The sequence below is a fragment of the Chenopodium album genome, chromosome 13, assembly GCF_948465745.1.
Source record: "Chenopodium album chromosome 13, dcCheAlbu1.1, whole genome shotgun sequence".
NCBI classification, from domain to species: Eukaryota; Viridiplantae; Streptophyta; class Magnoliopsida; order Caryophyllales; family Amaranthaceae; genus Chenopodium; species Chenopodium album.
In genome coordinates this window covers 40,218,467-40,238,544 of record NC_137846.1, presented here as the reverse complement: position 1 = coordinate 40,238,544, position 20,078 = coordinate 40,218,467, and the positions used below count along the sequence as shown (strand labels likewise).

Here is a 20,078-nt window from a genome sequence, read left to right as displayed (position 1 = left end):
AAGTAAAAGAAAATAGCCTCACATCGAAAGGTAGGAGCAAATGATAGAATATTAGTTATAAAAGCAAATTTTGATTGTCCTGAAATATGGCTAAGGGCATAATTTGGGCCCGCCAGTTTTGGGCTTAATAAGTATTGATTTAGTGTCAAATTGAACTCAATTTTTCTAGATTCGGTCTCACCTTGGCTTGTTAACACTCTTAAGTATAATGTAATAAATTGTCAGGCCCACCCTTGAGTTAACACTTAGGTCCTGTTCACTTCGTCTTATTTTGACCAAACTGAAATTATTTTTTTTGAACTGAAATTATTTTTGTTGAACTTAAATTATTTTTACTGAATTGAAATTATTTTTGCCGAACTGAAATTATTTTTACTAATTTTCAGTTATACTCCCTCTGTTTTTTATTTATTTATTTTTTTTATTTGCATCAGTTTGACAGGCACATTTGCCGAGACGCAACTTTGACCATTAATATTTTTAATAGTTTATTAGTAAAAATTATAACAAAATTATATTATAAAACTACACATTATGACTAATCTAATGATATATTATATAATAACATTTTTTTTTATTTTATAGAGGTGAAAAAATTAAGTCAACCATAGTATGTGAATAGTGTAAAAATCAATGTGATGCATTTAAAAAAAACGGAGGGAGTATTTCTTTTTTAACGTTACTGATTTTTACTGAATTGAAATTATTTTTTTACTAAATTGAAATTATTTTTACTGAACTCGACTTATTATTGTTGAAATGAACTTATTTTTACTGAACTGAAATTATTTTTACTGAAAAATTATTTTTATAAAGTGAAATGAACATGACCTTAGTAAATAATCATGGCTACTTTCAACAAAGAAAAACCATAAGAAATTGGCTAGGATTATTTAGGATAATCTACTCATTAAAATAATCAATAGGAGATTGGCAATTATTGGAATCACTATGTACTCATCTACCCATTTTGGCTATTATTGTTTTGGATAAATCTCATTTAATAATCAATAGAAAATTGGCAATAATTTGGATATTACTATCTACTTATTGACTACTTACAATCATAATAAAAACGAAAAAAGAGATATTCTTATATCCCAATTTAATCTTTAATTGTCTCTACTCCCATACCTTAGTCTCTTACAACTTACATACGGCTGTCTCTTGAATATCAATAAAGAGGTACGAAGAAATGTCCTCACATACGCAAATTAATGAACATGTGTGGGCATATTTCCGCCACTCAATCTCTTGTTTATCATTCGTTACCAACTGCTGCTACTAAACTACTCCAGCAACACTCATTTCAATTCTTTCTTTCCACCATACAAAAAAACAGAATAAATAAATAAAAACTTTTCTCCTTTATTTCTACTTCACTTAATCACATAATTTGTGACAATTTTTTTCAAATTTCATCCCATTTTTTCATGTGGGTTCTTGTTAAATGATCAAGTCAGCAACTTTCTGAGGTGGGTTTTGGTTAGAAATTGAAATTTTACTGATTTCGATTTCTGGGTATTGCTCAAAAATCAAAATGATGTCAATGAGTTGCCAAAATGTTGATTTTAGTAGAATGAGGTTTAATTCTATTGCTTGTTGTTGTTCATCTAATGCTTCTTCTGATCGTTTGTTTGCAAAGAGTAATAATGTAAAGGGTAATGGAAGTAGGAAGAACATAAGAAAAGGTTATGGAGCGCGAAAATTGTTTTGTTTTCGTTCTGGTAGTCCCAAGTGTAGGGTGTACTCTACCAAGACACCTGAGACTTTACTTAATGGTATGGACAAATTATTGTGTTCTGTTTTAACATTGGTTTTTGATTTCGAGGACAAATATCTTATGCTTGTTTGTGAATTTGGATGTTTAATAGGGGTTAGTGATGATCCTTTGCCTGTTTTGAATGTAAGGAAGAAGTCGAGTGACCCGATTTCAATTGCTAATCTTTTTGAAGTGGTTGCTGATGATCTCTTGACTTTGAACAAGAATCTGCAAGCTGTAAGTATTGTTCTGTCTATTATTATGTTTGTTACAGTACATCATTTTCTTTGGTTCATTGTATAATACTTGCTTAGCAGTGGATTGAGTAAATAAGTATTGTGAGGAAGATACAACAAGATGGTATTAGGCTATTAGCTATTAATAAACATGAAATTGGATTGATTTTTCTTGGATTGATTGTAAATTCATTAGCAACTATTTAAATTAAGCTTTCATGAATTCAAGACTACAAAAGCAAACTGATTTGAGTCTTACTAATGCTTTGAAAATGATTGTGCAAAGTAGTTAGAATGAGCATGCTTGGATGAAGGATTGTTATCTAAGTTTTGTGCAAAGTTGGGACTTATTAGATTGTAAAGTGAGGCTAGGAAGAGTATGTTTGGATGAATTCTTATCCAAGTAGAATATCAAGCCATGTTTTATCAAATTGTATAGTGAGGCTAGGATAGCTAGTTGCTCGTAATTTGTTCAATGTCGTCAAGGGGTTATTGTCAAAGTTGTTGAAGATAGTATCTGCTCCATTGGTGTGGCTACACACTCTTTAGCAACATTGAGCTTGTACAATTTAGTGTTCCTAAAACAATTGTGGTGACCTTTTGTCCGGCTTCTTTTCACCACTCCCACTCCCACCACACCCCATCCCCCTCCTTTGCGGAACCAAAAAGGGTCAAAATAATAAATATAGAAACATACATTGTTGGTTCAATGTGATACCGACTTCTCCAAATCTAATTTGTACTATTTTTTGTTGAGGTTGCAAGGGCGCATCATCTTAAGGGTAGCACACTCAATTGTAGACCTTTGCTTAGGAATGAAAGTCTTTGATTCAAATCCTTCCCTTCTAACATTTATAGCTTATTTATTCATGGGGAAACTATCAAGCATTATGAACCGTGTATTGCCTCTTATCTTCCAAGCCTAGTGCAACTTTGATGAGCTTTGTAATGTTTCTAATTTCTCCCTCTATTAGATAAAATATAAGCATAGTGGATATTGGTGACTAGAAATCATCACCTAGTTAATCCTGTTCAAATTTGAAGACCTGTGGTTTTATAGACTAGTAACAGTTTAATGGTGGTAGCTTTGTTGGTCTTAATTTTTAGAAGGAAATAGGCATAAATAGATACATCGTTTTATCACAGGTGGTGTTGAGGAGGAAAAATCACAATTGGATTTTGGTGAATGGTGATAATGACATTTGGAATTCTTACTATCTTGAATATTAAAGGCAGCTTATGTAGGTATATTTCAATATGATAAGGTTTGTTTTTTGTCTCTGTGTGTTTGTGTGTGTGTGTGTGGGGGGGGGGGGGGGGTGGAAGGAGCCTCAATACCAAAGCAGGTGTAACTGATCTGAGCCTCAATAGCAAAGCAGGTGTAACTGATTTGAAGATAAAGTTGTTTGTTGAAGCATTGCCTTCCCAAACAGCACGTGTGAGTATCATGTAATGACGAGAGAATAAAACACTTTATAAGTTTAAAGGGCTACTCATTCTGTTGCCAAATGGTTTTCAAGATGGAACATTCTTTTAGATTGGGAAGTGGACTCTGTCTCTTTATGGTGAATGTGGCCTAAGCTCATATTTAACATGGTATTAGAGTTTGGCCTATGGTTGGGACCTGTAATGGCTTTGATATACTCTAGGCCAAATTGAAATGGATCCATGTGAGGTGGAGTGTTGAAATCGCACTCTAGCCCATGAAACATCACATGTGATCGAGTTATAAGGGAAACTCTTTCTCATGGTTTTTGGATGGATGACTGATATTTCTGTATACATATGAGTTTTTTCTGCACGCTAGAGCAGTGTATATTGACCGCTTTAAATTCTTAGAATTTCATCACATTGCACTTTTTTAGAGAACTCTTATGAGCTTAACAGGACCTCTTCTCACATTGCACTTATTTCTGAAATTCGCATTAGCATGACCGTGCTGGGTTGTAATTTTCTTCGTTGTTAAATAAGTGGTAGTTTGTGGACCTCCTTTGATACTCTTTCCTAAAGGTTATCAGTTCGTTAGGTTAGGATACTTGTACTTTATGGAATATCAAATATGTTGGTTCACCTTTTCTGCTAATAAGATGGCCGCAAACATAGCTAGAGATATAAGTGTATATTCCCAATTTTCCTCTACTGCAGCCACTTCCATCATAAGATTGAGGGGGCTTTATGCTTTATGGTTCATCTATATAGGGTGGGGGTGTATTGCTGGATTTTGGCCATTTTCGAGGATAAAACTGGATTTTCCTATTAGTAATATTACTACCTCCGTTTTTTTTTTTTTTTAATTTTTATAGTTGACACGTTTTGACTTTAGCACTATTCACACACTCCCCTTTGACCGTATTTTGTGCTTTATGTGTAATGAAAAATATAGTCACGTGGGATCTTGTAGCATATTCACATTTCTTCTAACTGTATGAATGAGATGTGTAGCTACTCTATATGGTTCATTCTTTTCAAGTCTTTTCACCTATATGAGCAACTGAGCTGCAAAGTTAGAAATTTGATTATTAAGGCTTGTGAAACTGTGGGCATTTACATTCTCCTTGTGGATGAATCTTGATAATTTATTTCTAATTTTTTTTTAAACAAATAAAAAATTAAAAAAAAAAATCAATTTGTGCGTTTTTTATTAGATGTCTGTGGGATCATATTGTATACATAATGTCCATGTCCTAGCTTTGTTAGATCCGATGCCTGCATCTAATGTTGGTTTAGCTTTAGATTGTTGGTGCAGAAAACCCACTGCTGATGTCAGCTGCAGAGCAGATTTTTAGTGCTGGGGGGAAGAGGATGAGACCAGCTTTAGTTTTCCTTGTCTCAAGAGCTACAGCACACTTAGCTGGTTTAAAGTATGTCAGTTCTGTCACATGTTTGCTTCTTTCAGAATATGATTCTTAACCTCTTCACTTATCACCTATTTATGACTATCCAGGGAACTTACAATAAAGCATCGCCGTTTGGCAGAAATCATTGAAATGATACATACTGCAAGTTTGATACATGATGATGTCATTGATGAGAGTAACTTGAGAAGAGGTAAGGTTTGTATTTGTTGAATGGCTCTTTGATGCCATAGGATTTTAGGTACTTAAGGCATAAACTGTTATAGTTTATTTTATTGGTTTTGCTTAAGAGACTTTTCATGCTGATAATCATGCAATTTAGATATGTCGTTCTTAATGATTAACCTTTGCATGGCTGTGGTGCTTGCAAGTTTGTCTCATGACTCATGCAAATATATGTTCGCAACCTTTATAGACGAGGAACTACATGAAGGACCAATGCTTATTTGTATACCGTTCCCTATTGCTGATTATCTAACATCATAATCATTTGTTGATCTAATACATTTATTCAAATTATACTAGGGTTTGATTTAATTGTGAGCCTGCTGCAACATTTCCATGGGTCTTGACTACCTTTCAAATTATGTTTCATTTTTTCTTCTCCTTCCCTTTCCAACTCAACTGCAGATCTGCAATTTTCTAGTTTTCACTTTTAGAGGAGCAGGAGTTTTTGTGTGGTTATAGCTTAATGTTATTTTCTTTAATCCTTAGAGGAAGAAGAATAGAAAAAGTGGTGTTTAATCTCTTGATAATGAAGAACATTTGCTGATCTTAAGTGAACCTGCACAGAAATTCGCTCTGAATGAGAGTTTTACATATTATAGCTTCTGTGTCTTTATCAATTTTCTTATGCTTAGTCTGAAAAAGGATTACGATGCCTTTGCAGGTAAGGAAACTGTTCATCAACGTTATGGCACTAGAGTGGCTGTCCTGGCTGGGGACTTCATGTTCGCACAGTCATCATGGTACCTTGCAAATCTTGAAAACTTGGAAGTAATAAAGCTTATCAGTCAGGTATATCTGTAATTCATTGCAATAGCACTTAATGAACATTTGTTATAGAATAAGCATAGTAACTATTGTCTTGTGAGCAGACAAAGTAGCTCAACTCCTAGCTTGATTTGTCGCTGCCGAGTTGTGTGAGCTGTAGTGGACCTATAATTATCATAGATTAGCCAGTGGCTTGTGTAATAATTTTGTGTGTTCATGACCATAATGGCTAACCGGAAATGAAGTTCACCCTTCTTCATTTCCTTAAGGGTGAGGAACTACCGGAAATGAGGCTCCAATAAGAGATATATCAAATTTGGATAAAAAGAGGATTATCTTGTGAGATGACGATGATGATGACATTAACTTATGATTTTCTATGTCCATTCACTAATGTTCTAGAAACTTCTTTTTTGTTTGCACTTTAAGAGATAAAATAGCACGCATTTGTTCAATTCTTCCAACAAGTGGAGTTGATTGGTGTACTAATGAAAATGACAAAATTATCAAGAATAATTTGTATGGTGATGCATTTCTTAATTGTACATTTAATCCTCGTTGTGATTTGGCAGGTTATTAAAGATTTTGCCAGTGGAGAAATAAAGCAGGCATCTAGCCTATTTGATTGTGATGTACAACTGGAGGACTACTTGATCAAGAGCTACTATAAAACCGCCTCGTTGCTTGCTGCTAGTACAAAGGGATCAGCCATATTCAGTGAGGTTGATCGGAATGTCTGTGAAAGTATGTATGAATACGGCAGGAATCTTGGTCTATCCTTCCAGATTGTTGATGACATTTTGGATTTTACGCAGTCTGCTGAGCAGCTGGGAAAGCCTGCAGGTGCAGATTTAGCAAAAGGAAATTTGACTGCTCCAGTAATTTTTGCTTTGGAAAAAGAACCTAAACTGAGAGAGATTATTGAGTCTGAATTCTCTGAGACTGGCTCACTAGATGAAGCCGTTGAACTTGTTAAGAGTTGTGGTGGTATTGAGAGGGCTCGAGAATTAGCTCTAGAAAAGGCTGATATTGCTCTGCAGAGCCTTCAATGCCTTCCTGATAGCGCATATCGTGTAGCTCTTGAAAGAATGGTGTTATATAACCTTGAAAGGATTGATTAAACAGCAAAAATTTGCTGCGTGTATCATGTATCATCAGATAATTTGCTAAAACAAGCAAAAGAGCAAAGGAGATGTCAGGGTGTTTTCTTGATCTCTATGCTTGCATTACCACCAATGGGTATATCATTGTTTGGTGGCTGTATATTCAATTATTCACATAGAAGGCTTTTTAAAGCTCGAGATCATCTCTTAGGATAGCTTTACATTTATAAGGTTAAATGATTTATAGATTTTGATTGAAGAAACAACAACGAAATAATTGTTGTATACTCTGTATACATTAATAATTTTTTGCTCGTGTAATACAAGTGACACCTTATACATTTAGCTTTCATTTGATCTTCAAAAACTTGTTTCAGTCGTATCGCTTGGGTCATTGAATGTATATAGGGATGGTTGATTACCTCCTTTGTAGCTAGCATTTTTTCGGCTAATGTCTAATTGATTTTGGTTTAGATTTGAAACTTTATTAATGCACAATGGAGAGCAATACTTGAGAGGAATGTACAAATATAGATTTAAGTTTGGGAAATCTCTTTGGTAATACTCAAGTTTTTCATTTTCTCTTTGGTAAATTGCAAAAATTTCAATTTTCTTTGGTAACCTTGTGTTATTGATTATCATTGATAAGTGTTATTTTAATAAAAATCTTTAACTATAGTTAGTTTTTTTTTTTTTTTTTTTTTTTTTTTTTTTTTTTTTTTTTTTTTTAAATAATAATTTAATTATCAAATAATTTTTTTAAAAAATAAAACCAAAATCCTTCCTTCACCCTACCTAGCCACCAGCATGCAGCAGCCCCTCCCCCTGCTGGCGGCTGGACGGGCGATGTCGGCCTTCCCCAGTCTCGCTCGGCTACGCACAACCTTTCCTGCCCCCACCTCTTCTCTTTCCCTAAGCAACAAACTTCATTTCCCCCCAATTTTAGCTTCTGCAAACTCTAATTTTCTCTTCTTCTCCAATCTTTCTCTCTCCTCCACTCAATTCGCTCCTCCTTCCATCACCGTCTCTGATTTTGCCGGTAATCAAGCTCTTTCTCCCTTCCTCGCCAATAATGGAGGAGGAGAGAGAATGGAAGCCGCGAGATTTTTTACGTCTGAGAGAGTGAAGGGGGAATTGGGAGGGACCGGGGTGGGGTGGGGGAAAGAGAGGAGGTGGGGGCGGGGGAGGCTGGGCATCGCCTGCCGAGGTTGGGGGAGGCTGGGCTTCGCCCGCATAGCTACCGGCAAGAGGAAATATAGTATTAATGATCGAGGCACTAGTGTGTGGCCCGGGCGATGCCTCGGGTTGCTATTTTTGTGGTTGTGCAATTATTAATTTTTTTTTTTTTAAAAATGACATTTAATAATTTGTATGTGTTTTCAATACTTTTGAAATATAGTATTAATTTATTTGAGTGCAAGATTAGAACATAAGTGACAATTAGCCAAGGTTGAGTGTTCGAACCTTATTGTCTATATTTAGTTGAGACCTTATTAGGAACACCCTTTTATTGTACTTCCTTATCGTCTATCTCTCTCCTATCCACATGGGACCATCTTATTTTTCTCTCTATCTCTTACCTCTTAAAAAATTGTCTAAGAGACCATAAAATAAAAGTGTAGCATCTAAAAAAAAAATGGAGAAAGTATTAGTATAGGTTGTCCGTGCCAAAGCCAGCTATTTTTCAAAATGTACTCTCTCCGTCCCATAATATAGTTTATGTTTGTGTTCATTGACGGTATTTAAGAAATAAGAGGTAAAAGTATATGGAATATATTAATAAAAGTGAAAAGTACAATCATATATAAAAGTTAGAGAGGGAAACTGAAAAAAAAAGTACAGTACAAATTATAAAGCATGTGCAAAACAGGAACAACATTTCGGATTTCCAAAATAGAAAAATAGGAACTAGAGTATTACAAATTCTTAAATAGACCTGGTTCACACTAATTTATTGTGCACCACCAACATTAGAGACAATATAATTGTTTTATTAATAAAAAAAAGGTCATTATATTAAAATAAAGGTTATTATGTTGAAATAAAAGTTAGTTTGACATTATAAAAGCTATAAGAGGTTAATTTTTTTAATGAAATTTTTAACATAATGCTCAATATGAATAATAAAGATCACTCTGTTAAAATAAGGTCACTATTCAACATAATGACGTATTTTATGTTCATTATAACATTAAGGTCACACAAGATTTAAAAAAAATTATTATGTTAAAAATAAGGTTATTATATTAAAATTAGGGGTCACTATATTGAATATAATGCCAGTTACGTGTGTATAAACCTTAGATTTATAATATTATTATTGTGAATCAGGTCTACGCAAGATTCTCTGCAGTATTATGGGACGGAGGGATTAAGCGATTTTTACAAAAATGGATATGAATAGAGTACCATTGTTAAGTGTCATTTTTCGTCCTTTTTATGAAAATAAATTTTTGACTGGCCGAAACATTTAAAAACTTCTAGTCACACAATCCAGTCCCCTCTCTCCACCCTGTAGTTGGTGCAACAGGGCAGCACACTCACTATTCACAATGTTCGCGTCGAAGCTTCGACAATGGCGGAGCATAGCCAAAGAAGCAGTGAACCGCACCATAATCATCGCTAAATTCCTCAGTCTCTTTCATATCACCGAAAATTACATCTTCTCTCCCACAATCGTAATTTTCTCACTTTTTCTTCTTAATTTTCTTCCACATTAATCAATTTTCGATACTATTTCTGAAAATTTTGTAGTTTTGATTCAGGTATATGGTCCGAGCATGCTTCCGACTTTGAATATTCGAGGAGATGTGTTATTGGTTGATAAATTTTCGCATCGAATTGGGAATTTGGAGCTTGGAGATGTTGTCCTTGTTAAATCCCCGCAAAACCCTAGACGAACTTTGACGAAACGTATTTTGGGAATGGAGGGTGATGTTGTTTCCTTTAATTCTAACACTGGATTTCTGAAGACTTTGGTGGTGAGTTTTTAAATAAAATTTCATTGAATTTTGCTTTCTTATTTTGGATTTTTGTTGGATAAATTGTTTTTCATGTGTGATTTAACATTTGATTTTGCTTGCTTAATTAGATGTTTTGATTGGATGAGCAGTTTTTACTTATTTATTTATTTATTTTTATTGTGGATTTCTGTTTAATGCTTTGGAGTATTTGTGGGAATACAATTGATTGTTTGGTTATCAGAATTTGGTAATTTTTAGGTGATGATGCCACTTATATGTGAATTTAAAATGAGGAAGAGTGTATTAGTGTAATAATAGCTGTTAAATTTTCTTGTTGATGGTAGTGTCAGGAGTTTTTTTTTTTTTTTGAAAGAAAGTGGGGAAATAAATATTAAAGCAAGCTTAAGTTACATCAAGGTTTGTAAGTGTTAAAACACCATGCTTGAAAGAATTCAGAAAAACTTACTTAGCATCACCCTCAGGAAGTTACTAGCAACAAGGTGTGCCACAGAATTACCACCTCTTTTAACATGGTTACAGGAAAAAGAAACAAAGGAATCCCCAATTAAGTAAATGTCCTCAAAATTCAGATTAATCAGAGATCTCCCCTTCTTTCTTGAGCAGATGGCTTTAACAACTCCTAACGCATTGCATTCTAGCTCAACATTCTCAAACCCGAGTTGGCAGGCCAACAGCAGCCCCATTCTTGCAGCAGGAGCTTCAGCATCGAGAACTGTACTCTGATATTTTACCCTATGCACAGCCACTGCAAATACCTCTCCGTCCGACCCACGTATAACAGCCCCCAAACCAGCACCCACGCCACTACATTGCAGCAGCTGTATTGATATGTGCCCTCCCGGCATTGGGACGATGCCACCCATTTCGAGAAACGACGATATACACCTGCTGACCTGGTCTTTGTGATACTGCATAATTGTACTTCTTATACTATCCCACCAGCTGCAAAAAACCAAGCACTTCAGTATCTCTATTCTTCCAAGGGTTGTTGTGCACAAGAGCATTTCGAAAAGACCACACAGCCCGCGCTAAAGCTGCAAAAGACAACAGGGCATCTCTCTGCAATCTCACCATCAACCAGCAGAATAAGTTGGTTTATGTTGTATTACTAACTCGAGTGTCGTGAACAATTGAAAGTTTCATCAATTTGTGTGAGAAAGCTGTTGCCAAATTTCATATCCCCCTCGATCCCTGTCCCAAGAATTTTGAAGTTGTTGGTTAAATAAGGCCAAATAAGAGATTGATGCTCACTTCATCCAAAAAGAGTTTGGAATTGATTGTCTGTATTTGGAATTCCAGATTTGAAATTCAAAATTTGAAATCAAATACTTGAATCCAAACACTACATTATATAATTTAAGAACGTTTTATTTTCTCATATGATATACGTGTCTATAGGGGTTTAGTTTAATCCCAAAATAAAATATTATCTAGTCGAAGTCACAGACTCACAGTTCTGCTGCCAGCTCTTACAGTTGAGATATACACTCATTGTAGTGGCTACAAGTTTTGGTGGTTATTGAATAACCTTTCGTTTATTTTACTTTGAATTTGAGACTTTTTTATGGAGTGGTTCCCATTATTGATTAGGAAAAATTGAAATAAATAATCCCACCTTTGCTCGATCTGCTCAAAACGAGCCCACCTTTGCGTATTATGGGAACGAGCCCATCTTTGCCCTCTATTTTCTCAAAACAAGCCCTTGACCTGTTTTTTAAGTTAGTAACCGGTTTTAGAAGGTGACTGCCACATGTCACCTTCTAATTGGTCCAATTTTAAAAAATAAATGAAAATAATTTTAAAAAAAAAACTTTTCTCTCTTCTTCCTATCCTAACCACTAACATTACCGGCCATCCCCCCCTTTGGCTACCACTACTGCCACTGCCTCCTCTCCCTGCTCCGCCTGCTGCCCCTGCCCTCCCCCCAACGACAACCACCTTCATTCACCCTAAAACCCACCTGTAAAAAACTTTACCCACCCCTATCACACTGCCTCGTCTTCCAAACTCACCCAAAAAACCCACTAACACTCCCCCTTAACTTTACCTCCACCACTCAAAAGCCCCACCCAAAGAACCCATGCAATTCGAGTATTAATTGCTACTTGCTACTGCTTGTGCGTCAAATTGGTGATTCGGGGGTTCGTAAATTGCTTGCAAGTGACTTGCGGCGCTGTTGGTGTTATTAGGTGCGATTATTATTGCATGCGGTGTTAGCAAAGGTGGTGTGTGCGGTTCGGTGGTGGTGTTGGGAGAGTGCAGCAGGTGGGTTGTGGGTGTGAAGGTGCTGTGATTAATTGAGGTTGATGGTGTATAGTTGCTGCGAAGGTGGTGGGGTGGCTTTGGTTGCGGTTAGGAGTGGTGCGGGGGAGTGGGGGATGGTAGTGTTTGGTGGTGACAAGGAATGCAGGTGGGAAGAGGGTGGTGAAGTGGAGGAGAAAGATTTGTAAAAAAAAAAAAAAAAAAAAAAAAAAAAAATTTAACCTGCTCAATAGGTCATAGGTAAAAAGGCTTGTTTTGAGATAATAGAGGGCAAAGGTGGGTTTGTTCCCAGAATACGCAAAGGTGGGCTCGTTTTGAGCAGTTCGAGCAAAGGTCGGATTATTCATTTCAATTTTTCCTATTGATTATTCATTGCTTAAGGATTTTCGGTAAACTACTTTACTTGCGTCGATTACCAAATAATAATTGTGTTAAGGGACTTACTTTTTGGTCAACTCAAGGGACTATTTTTTTAAAACTCTAGGGACTACCTTTTATTATTGCTTTTTATTATATTTAGCCAGAAAAGTAGGTAAAGTTCCTAATTGGTGAAAGAAAGGTGAGTCACCAAAAGGCTAAATTTATAAAGAAGTCCCCGGATATATCTTTACTTTGTTTTAAGGCATCAATAGCCAATGTGTAAGATAATTTTATTAAGAAAACACCGCCTGACCTTGCAATGGTTATGTAATAGAACACACCCTCAACAAAAGGACTGTCAAACAAGAACAAAGAACAAACACACAAAATAGATTGAAATAGCTATTGAGTCTATTAATCTCCAAGATAGTATCTTTAGGATACAGGTCTCAATTTCAAATAGTCTACTCACATAACATTCACTAAATCCTCTCCACTTAATTTATATAAAAGAAGGTACACAAGTAGCTGTTACTAGAGCTGGGCATGGGCCGGGTCAGCACGCGGGCGGCCCGGGCACGGCCCGAGGATGGCCCGGCACGGCACGGCCCGCTGAGTGGCCCGGCCCGGCACGACGGCACGCCCCTCGTGCCTCGTGCGGGCTGCGTTAAAAAAAAAAACAAAAAATGGCCCGGCCCGGCACGAGCCCGTGAAATGGCCCGCCGGCACGGCCCGCAGCACGGCCCGTGGGTAACGGCTAGTTGACAGCAGCTCTATTTCCCTCCAACGGCTATAAACGGCTATAAACGGCTCTATTTTCACCTATAAATACCACCCTCAACTTCCAATTCTTTCCACAACTCATCTTCTCATCTCATTCTTTTACTCTCTTATTCTCATATATTATAATTTATAAATTATAATCTCTTAATATTTCTTAATCTCTTATTCTCTTATACTAAATTACTAATTAAGTAATAATTAAGAAAAAAAATTGGGTTTCGGTTTAGTGGAAAGCTTTGAAGCACGGTTGTAAGATCTTTCTTATCTTTATCTTGTTATTATTAATATTATTTTAATTGTTGTTTACTTGTTAATTTGTTATTAATATTGTTATTAATTTGTTAGTATTACTAGTTATACTTATACTTGTTAATTGTTATAATTTGTTATAATTTGTTACTTTGTTAGTGTTATAAACTTATAATTGTTAATTTGTTATAATTGTTAATATTGTTGTTAATTATTATTTATTAGTTAATAATCTTAATTAATCATGACATCAAACCCGAACCAATCCTCCTCTAAAAAAGCCAAATCTAAACGATCATTGGAAGGCTCTTCTATGCCCCTCCCTACAATGCAAATCCCTACTATGCAAATCCCTACAATGGCCAATCCCACCCACCCCGGGTTTTCTACCGGTTTTTCCACCGGATTAGATCAACAAGGGGCATTCCAACCATGGCAAAGGACCCAATCTCCACCTTATTATGCCTCCGCACATGATATGCCTTTTGAATTTAACTATCAAACAACTCAAGCAAGCAACACACAACCTGCCGGCTCTAGTGACCCATCCGTCCAAAATACTATTCCCCCATCTGATAACCCATTCATTGAATGGTACACCGAAGAAGAAATGACCCTTTTGAAAAACCGAAAGAGTAAATGTTGGCAATATTTCTTGTTAAGTAAAGATGGTGAAAAAGCCAAGTGTAAAACTTGTGGTAATGTTTATTCGGCTCCAGCCAAAGGCGGTACGGGGCACCTAAACCGACACAGTGAAAAATGTGGTGCCCCTAGTACTGACCCAACTCAACCAAAAATTTCTCAATTCCATCCTTATGGCTTCACTTACAATTATGAGAGGGATAGGGATGAACTTGGGAGAATGATAGTCCAAGCCGAACAACCTTTTCTTTTTGCTGAAAGTGATCCGTTTAACAATTACATTAAACGAGCACTACAACCCCAACACAAAAAAATCTCCCGAAAAACCGTTAAAACAGCTGCCATGAAAACTTACTTAGAATACAAAATGAAATTAATTGAAGAACTTAAAACTCTTACTTCAAGAGTTTCTATAACTTCTGATGCATGGGATGGTGGTTATGGTTTACATTATTTGTGTGTTACTTGTCATTGGGTTGATAGTGAATGGTTATTGCAAAAACGTATTATTTATTTCAAAATGCTTGAATACCCCCATACGGCCTTTAATATTTCTAATTGTATTATGAGTGCTCTTGATGAATATTGTCTTAGGGACAAAATCATGTCCATGACGTTTGATAATGCAACATCCATGACAGCTAGTGCTAATCTAATTAAACCAAACTTGCATAATGTCATAATGGATGGAGATGCATTACATATTAGATGCATTTGTCATGTTTTAAACTTGTGTGTTAAGGATGGACAAGAAGCAATTGGTCCATACTATTCCAAAATTCGAAATGTTGTTTTGTCTATTATGTCTTCTAGCAGTAGGTATCAGGAATGGAGGCGATATCTTAAGCAAAATAAGATAAAGCCTATTAGAATAAAAACGGATTGTCCAACTAGGTGGAACTCCACCTATGACATGTTGAGTCAGGCAATTTCGTATAGAGTTCCATTTTCATTGTTTTACAATAATAAGTATCCACAATTCATGATAGCAGACTCCGATTGGGATAATTGTGAAAAATATATGCAATTTTTACAATTATTATATAGTATGACTCACTGTTTTTCTTCTGTTTATGTTCCTTGCATTCATTCTTTCCTTCAAAATGCATGTTTATTTGCTCAACTTCTTTCTCAACATCGATCACAACAAGATTACAATGATTATGTTCCACAAATGGAGGCTAAATGGCGTAAATATTACACTAAGCTTCCTATGGTTTATATGTTTGCTTCTATTTTAGATCCTAGATCAAAGTATGATGGCACATTTATGCTAATTGATATTTACTATGAATGCATGCAACTCGGTGATGGTGCCGAAGAATATAAAAATCATGTGAAAGATAAATTTTTTGAGTTATATAGAGTTTATGAATCTAAATATGGAACCGTCACTCATTTTGCCCCTTCTCAAACATCCAAAAGCGTAAGTAAAACGGGCAAAAGTTTGGCGGCCCAAGCTGCTAACATGTTATCTAAGTTTTCAGGTAGTGGATCATCATCAAGGCGAACACAAAGCGATGTTTCGGAGTTGCAAATGTACTTAAACTACGACTTCATGAAAGGCTTGGACGAAGATTCGAGGTTGGGGATGGACATCCTAGATTGGTGGAAATCCCAAAGCACAAAGCATCCAATTTTGGCGGCAATGGCACGTGATATTTTCAGCATCCAAGCCTCCTCCGTTGCCTCCGAACGAGCTTTTAGTGCTTCGGGAAGGGTTCTAGACGATAGAAGAACAAGTTTGTTGCCCGAAACACTAGAAATGTGTGTTTGCTTGAAGGATTGGATGGATGCCCAAGAACGCATCCAAGATCGTACTTTTACGGCCAACGACAACATCGATGGTTTCGATCGTTCTGGTTCAACTAGCTCCTCCGCATTAGCTAGTGAACATGAAGCCGAAGATGAAGACGAAGAAGATAATGAAGACCTTGATTGAAGATTACCAACAACTCGAGAATTAATATTAATTAGCGAAAATTCTAGTATTTCCTATGTACTCTATTAATTAGTGAAAATGTTAGTATTTCCTATGTTGGCTATGTACTCTATTAACATTAGCCGTATAATAAAATAACAAAATAAGTTATTCATCAATTATTGTTAGTTGTACACTTGTACTTCATATTATCTTTTACTTAATAAATTTTTATGAATGAATTTTTTCAACTTTTAATTTTATGGAATATGTTATATTGTTATTTAATTTTTGTCTAATACTTATATAGTTATATGAATAATATGATATATAGTAAATTATGAATGAACAATAAATATTAATATAATTTAAACAATATTTAATATAACTTAACTCCATAAAAAATTTAATAATTATTAAATTCAAATATTAAATTGTATAATTATTCAATTCAATTTTTTCTTTCATAAAAAAAATTCAAGTTTTTTTAAAGTTTTTTTTAATTGTTTTTTTTTAAAAAAAAAAAGAAAAAAGGGTAAGCCGTGGGCCGGCACGACGGGCGGCTCGGCACGGCACGACCGGCACGGTGGGCCGTGCCGTGCCGTGGACAGGGGAAGCTTGAAGGCCGGCACGGCCCGCCTCCACCGTGGCCCGGCACGGCCCGGCACGACACTGTTCATGGCCCGCCTAGGCACGGCCCACGGTAGGCCCGGCACGGCCCATGCCCACCACTAGCTGTTACTACTACTCTTGTCTATACTCTACCAATGCTGCTTGCCATGGTTCCACTACTTGCTGCTGCACTGCTACCTTCAGCTCTTAATTGTTTTTGTCTTCATGTGCCACCTCCTTCCCTTGCTTTTGTGCTGTGACTGCGGTAACACTTGACAGCCTTGACCCCCACCCCCCCCCCCCCTTTTCCTTCTTTTCTCTTCTCTTGTAAAACTTGGCAATTGGCAGCTTTGGGCCTTGGGCCTGGTCCATTACAGGTTAGAATTACTTTATTACTTTAGGAGAGAGAAACCCACATTCCTGGTTCCATTTGAAGACCCCTAGCTATTGATCACATGGTCCTTTCACCTTTTCTCATAGTATTTTTTTTTTTTTTTTTTTTTAAAATGAAAAAATATAAATAGAGTGTGGCTCACCTGCAAAAGGCACTTGCCTTTACCTTGTGCTTTGTTTCTAGGCTCCAAAGAAATTTGCGCCTTGTGCCCTTTAAACTTAAGGAATGATGTTATCCCGTCAAATATAGATGTTGCATCAATTGAAGACTAGAGAAGGAGCATGCCACTACTCTATATTGTATAGCAGAAAGCAGTGATCAATCTTGTTGGAAAATAGGCATGGGGTAGATGTAGTGGATTAAGCATTTCCCTTCTCTAATAATCAAGACTTGTATATCCTCATCTCCTTTCACATTCCTTGGTACTAGAATTGTGGCCCTCCAAGTAATAAAAGATCCATGTTGAAAAGGTATGATTATGGCAACGAAATGTGGGGGATTCTTGAGGATAGTCTTTCACAACATAGATTGGTAGGGTAGGATCCATGTTGATGCTTTGGTGTGAATATGGTTTGCTCTTCTAGCCAGCAATCTCTTCCAGTCTTGAGGACTTACATCTAAATTATAATATTTGTGTTTTACTTTGTTTTTATTTATTATCATGTTAGATGTCATTTTCATCATGTGGATTCACTATTATCATCTGCCAGGTTTTTGAAATAAGAGTGTGTGGTTTTGGGCAGACATAGCATTTTGTGCACTAAATTGATAATTGATGTCTGTGAGCATTTGATTACAAATAAATTCACTTGGCTCTTACAGGCTTTTGTAAACAGACTGTTACGAGGCTCTTTATAAGCACGAGAAAAGCTGAGTTCCATGTTATCTTTATTATCAAATGGGGTTCTAAATACACTGAAAATCTTGGTGCTGCTCAAACTTCAAAATACTTCCTTTGTTGTCCTGCATGATTGTTGGAAATAGCCCTGTGTGTTTTATGCTGATAAATTAGTGTATTTTTTACTCTTCTTGGGTTCCACTCTGTTGAGGATCTCAATTCTCAATGTGTGGTGATGCTATTTGTTAGATTGACCACTAATTGTACATTGCATGACAAATCAAGAGAATGAGAAGTACTTGTTAAGTAGTGAATGTTGATCAGTTGTCTTCCCCGTGCTTTGGATTAACCATTATGCCTTTGTGGGAAAATCTCACATTTTTCCAAGGGCAGGAAACATATACTGTCATTTCATTTTATATTTTACAAATTGAACAGGTGCCAAAAGGGCATGTTTGGATTCAGGGAGACAACCTGTATGCATCAAATGATTCCCGGCATTTTGGATCAGTTCCTTATGGACTTATCCAAGGCAAAGCATTTTGTCGGGTATGTTCATCCATTTTTTTGTTTTAGTTTTGCTGTTGTAAATTTTCTGGTTTTATGATATAAGCCTACAGTCATGATACAATTATTGGAATTATTGCATTTTGGTCAACACATGAAGCTGATTGCTGGTTTCGGTTCCTACCAATATTTTTTCAAGGTTCTTTCTTAAATGTCTGATGCACCTGTAGCTGATAAATCTTGAACAAGGAATATAGTACTGGATAAAGTTGTAAGTCCAAAAGCTGAAAGAAATGAAAGATGTTTCTCTCTGAATAGTTGAATAGGATTATGATGCTTAAAATAAAATATGTAGTAAAATTAAATGAAAATAAATAAATAATCAGTCTTTTGCTTTGGAATAAAACACGTGAAATTTTTGTCAGCATGGTTTACCACTACCATATTGTTTAGCTAAGATAGATGATGATGCTATGTTATAAAACATCGTCTTATTTAGTAAAGACTTTTTTATTTTTTTTATTTTTACATTTCTCCTTGCACTCCATGTCACTAAAAATGCTTTCAGTTTCAGTTATGGTTTATTGTTACCATAGTTATGGTTTCAGTTTCCACAAACCCAACACTTTACACCGGTTCAGTTATGTATAAGATACTGCTTTTGATCTTCGTATCTCAGACTAGTTGAGTTAGATATAAAAATATGCATTAATACCTTTTTTTTTGTCAAACACCACAGATATGGCCTTTTGCTGAGTTTGGATCATTGGGATTGGGATAATGATGAGATGGAAGCCTCAATGTAAGGTACACTTTTGCTACCTTTTCTTATACATTTGCCATTTACTTTTCAAAAGTAATCTTAAATTCTTATTGATGAAATACTGGTTAAATAAAATTTCAGTCCTAATGCATGTAATTCCATATCACCTTGCTGAATCCTTCTGTTGTGTGCGCCTGCAGTTCAAGTGTTACATATTCGAACCTGTTTCATGAATGAGGACTTGACTCAAATGATGTTCGCTTATCACCCCCCTTTTTGGGGTTTCTTCAAGTTGACCGGAACATCTTAGCAAGAACAAGTAAACACCATTAACGCTTCATTCATGAAGCTGCTCGTAGTCATGATCTGTGGAGAATTGAACTCCTCTAACTTGTACTTTTTTTCTAATTGTATTCTTTTTGATAGCTCATGATAGTTCTTGGACTCACCTCAAAAGTTTTTCTTTTTCTTTTCATACCTCAAAAGTTTTTCTTTATCCTTTTCTTTTCATTTGCTTTTTACAAGAAATAAAATAAAATACAATTAAAAGTTTTCAGCTTAGGAGGGGTGGGAGGAGCTGTGCTCAAAGTTTTCTTTTTATTCCAATTGTCTTAGATTATGGAAATAATTTTACAATTTTTACTTATGAGAAGTGTAAAGAAAGATGTTAAGATAACCTTTAGTATAGTTTTGAAAGATTAATTACAGAGATGATTGCTGGTTGTCTTGTTTATTTATTTTTATTTTCTGTTAGCAATCTTTCATGTAAACAAGTTAATAATCTTTGGTTAAGCCTTATAAAAATATTTTTCCT

At 35.8% G+C, this 20,078-nt stretch overlaps 2 protein-coding genes across 3 annotated transcripts; both read left to right on the top strand.

Annotated features, from left to right (window-relative positions):
* The first annotated feature begins 1,178 nt into the window (after positions 1-1,178).
* On the top strand, positions 1,179-7,301 carry LOC145574759 (solanesyl diphosphate synthase 2, chloroplastic-like). Its single transcript, XM_081632613.1, has 6 exons — positions 1,179-1,781; positions 1,875-1,999; positions 4,732-4,859; positions 4,943-5,051; positions 5,748-5,870; positions 6,419-7,301. The coding sequence occupies exons 1-6, from the start codon at positions 1,541-1,543 to the stop codon at positions 6,965-6,967; spliced, it is 1,275 nt and encodes a 424-aa protein (XP_081488739.1). The 5' UTR covers positions 1,179-1,540; the 3' UTR covers positions 6,968-7,301.
* Positions 7,302-9,446: 2,145 nt separating this feature from the next.
* On the top strand, positions 9,447-19,866 carry LOC145574758 (mitochondrial ATP-independent inner membrane protease subunit 1a-like). Of its 2 annotated transcripts, none has more exons than XM_081632611.1 (5): positions 9,447-9,627; positions 9,715-9,930; positions 18,433-18,543; positions 19,241-19,303; positions 19,465-19,866. In XM_081632611.1, the coding sequence occupies exons 1-4, from the start codon at positions 9,502-9,504 to the stop codon at positions 19,280-19,282; spliced, it is 495 nt and encodes a 164-aa protein (XP_081488737.1). In that variant the 5' UTR covers positions 9,447-9,501; the 3' UTR covers positions 19,283-19,303; positions 19,465-19,866. The 2 variants fall into 2 exon arrangements, with proteins under 2 accessions (XP_081488737.1, XP_081488736.1); XM_081632610.1 differs by having other exon boundaries at positions 9,448-9,627; positions 19,241-19,308; positions 19,465-19,859.
* The last annotated feature ends 212 nt before the right edge of the window (positions 19,867-20,078 follow it).

What these genes read in the sequence shown, in the direction of transcription:
- LOC145574759 (XM_081632613.1), top strand. Translation starts at nt 1,541, where the DNA reads ATGATGTCAATGAGTTGCCAAAATGTTGATTTTAGTAGAATGAGGTTT. An exon ending in GTAACTTGAGAAGAGGTAAG is followed by an intron (nt 5,052 to 5,747) that starts GTTTGTATTTGT and finishes TTTGCAGGTAAG; the next exon opens with GAAACTGTTCATCAACGTTA. An exon ending in TAATAAAGCTTATCAGTCAG is followed by an intron (nt 5,871 to 6,418) that starts GTATATCTGTAA and finishes GTGATTTGGCAG; the next exon opens with GTTATTAAAGATTTTGCCAG.
- LOC145574758 (XM_081632611.1), top strand. Translation starts at nt 9,502, where the DNA reads ATGTTCGCGTCGAAGCTTCGACAATGGCGGAGCATAGCCAAAGAAGCA. An exon ending in GATTTCTGAAGACTTTGGTG is followed by an intron (nt 9,931 to 18,432) that starts GTGAGTTTTTAA and finishes CAAATTGAACAG; the next exon opens with GTGCCAAAAGGGCATGTTTG. An exon ending in AAGGCAAAGCATTTTGTCGG is followed by an intron (nt 18,544 to 19,240) that starts GTATGTTCATCC and finishes CAAACACCACAG; the next exon opens with ATATGGCCTTTTGCTGAGTT.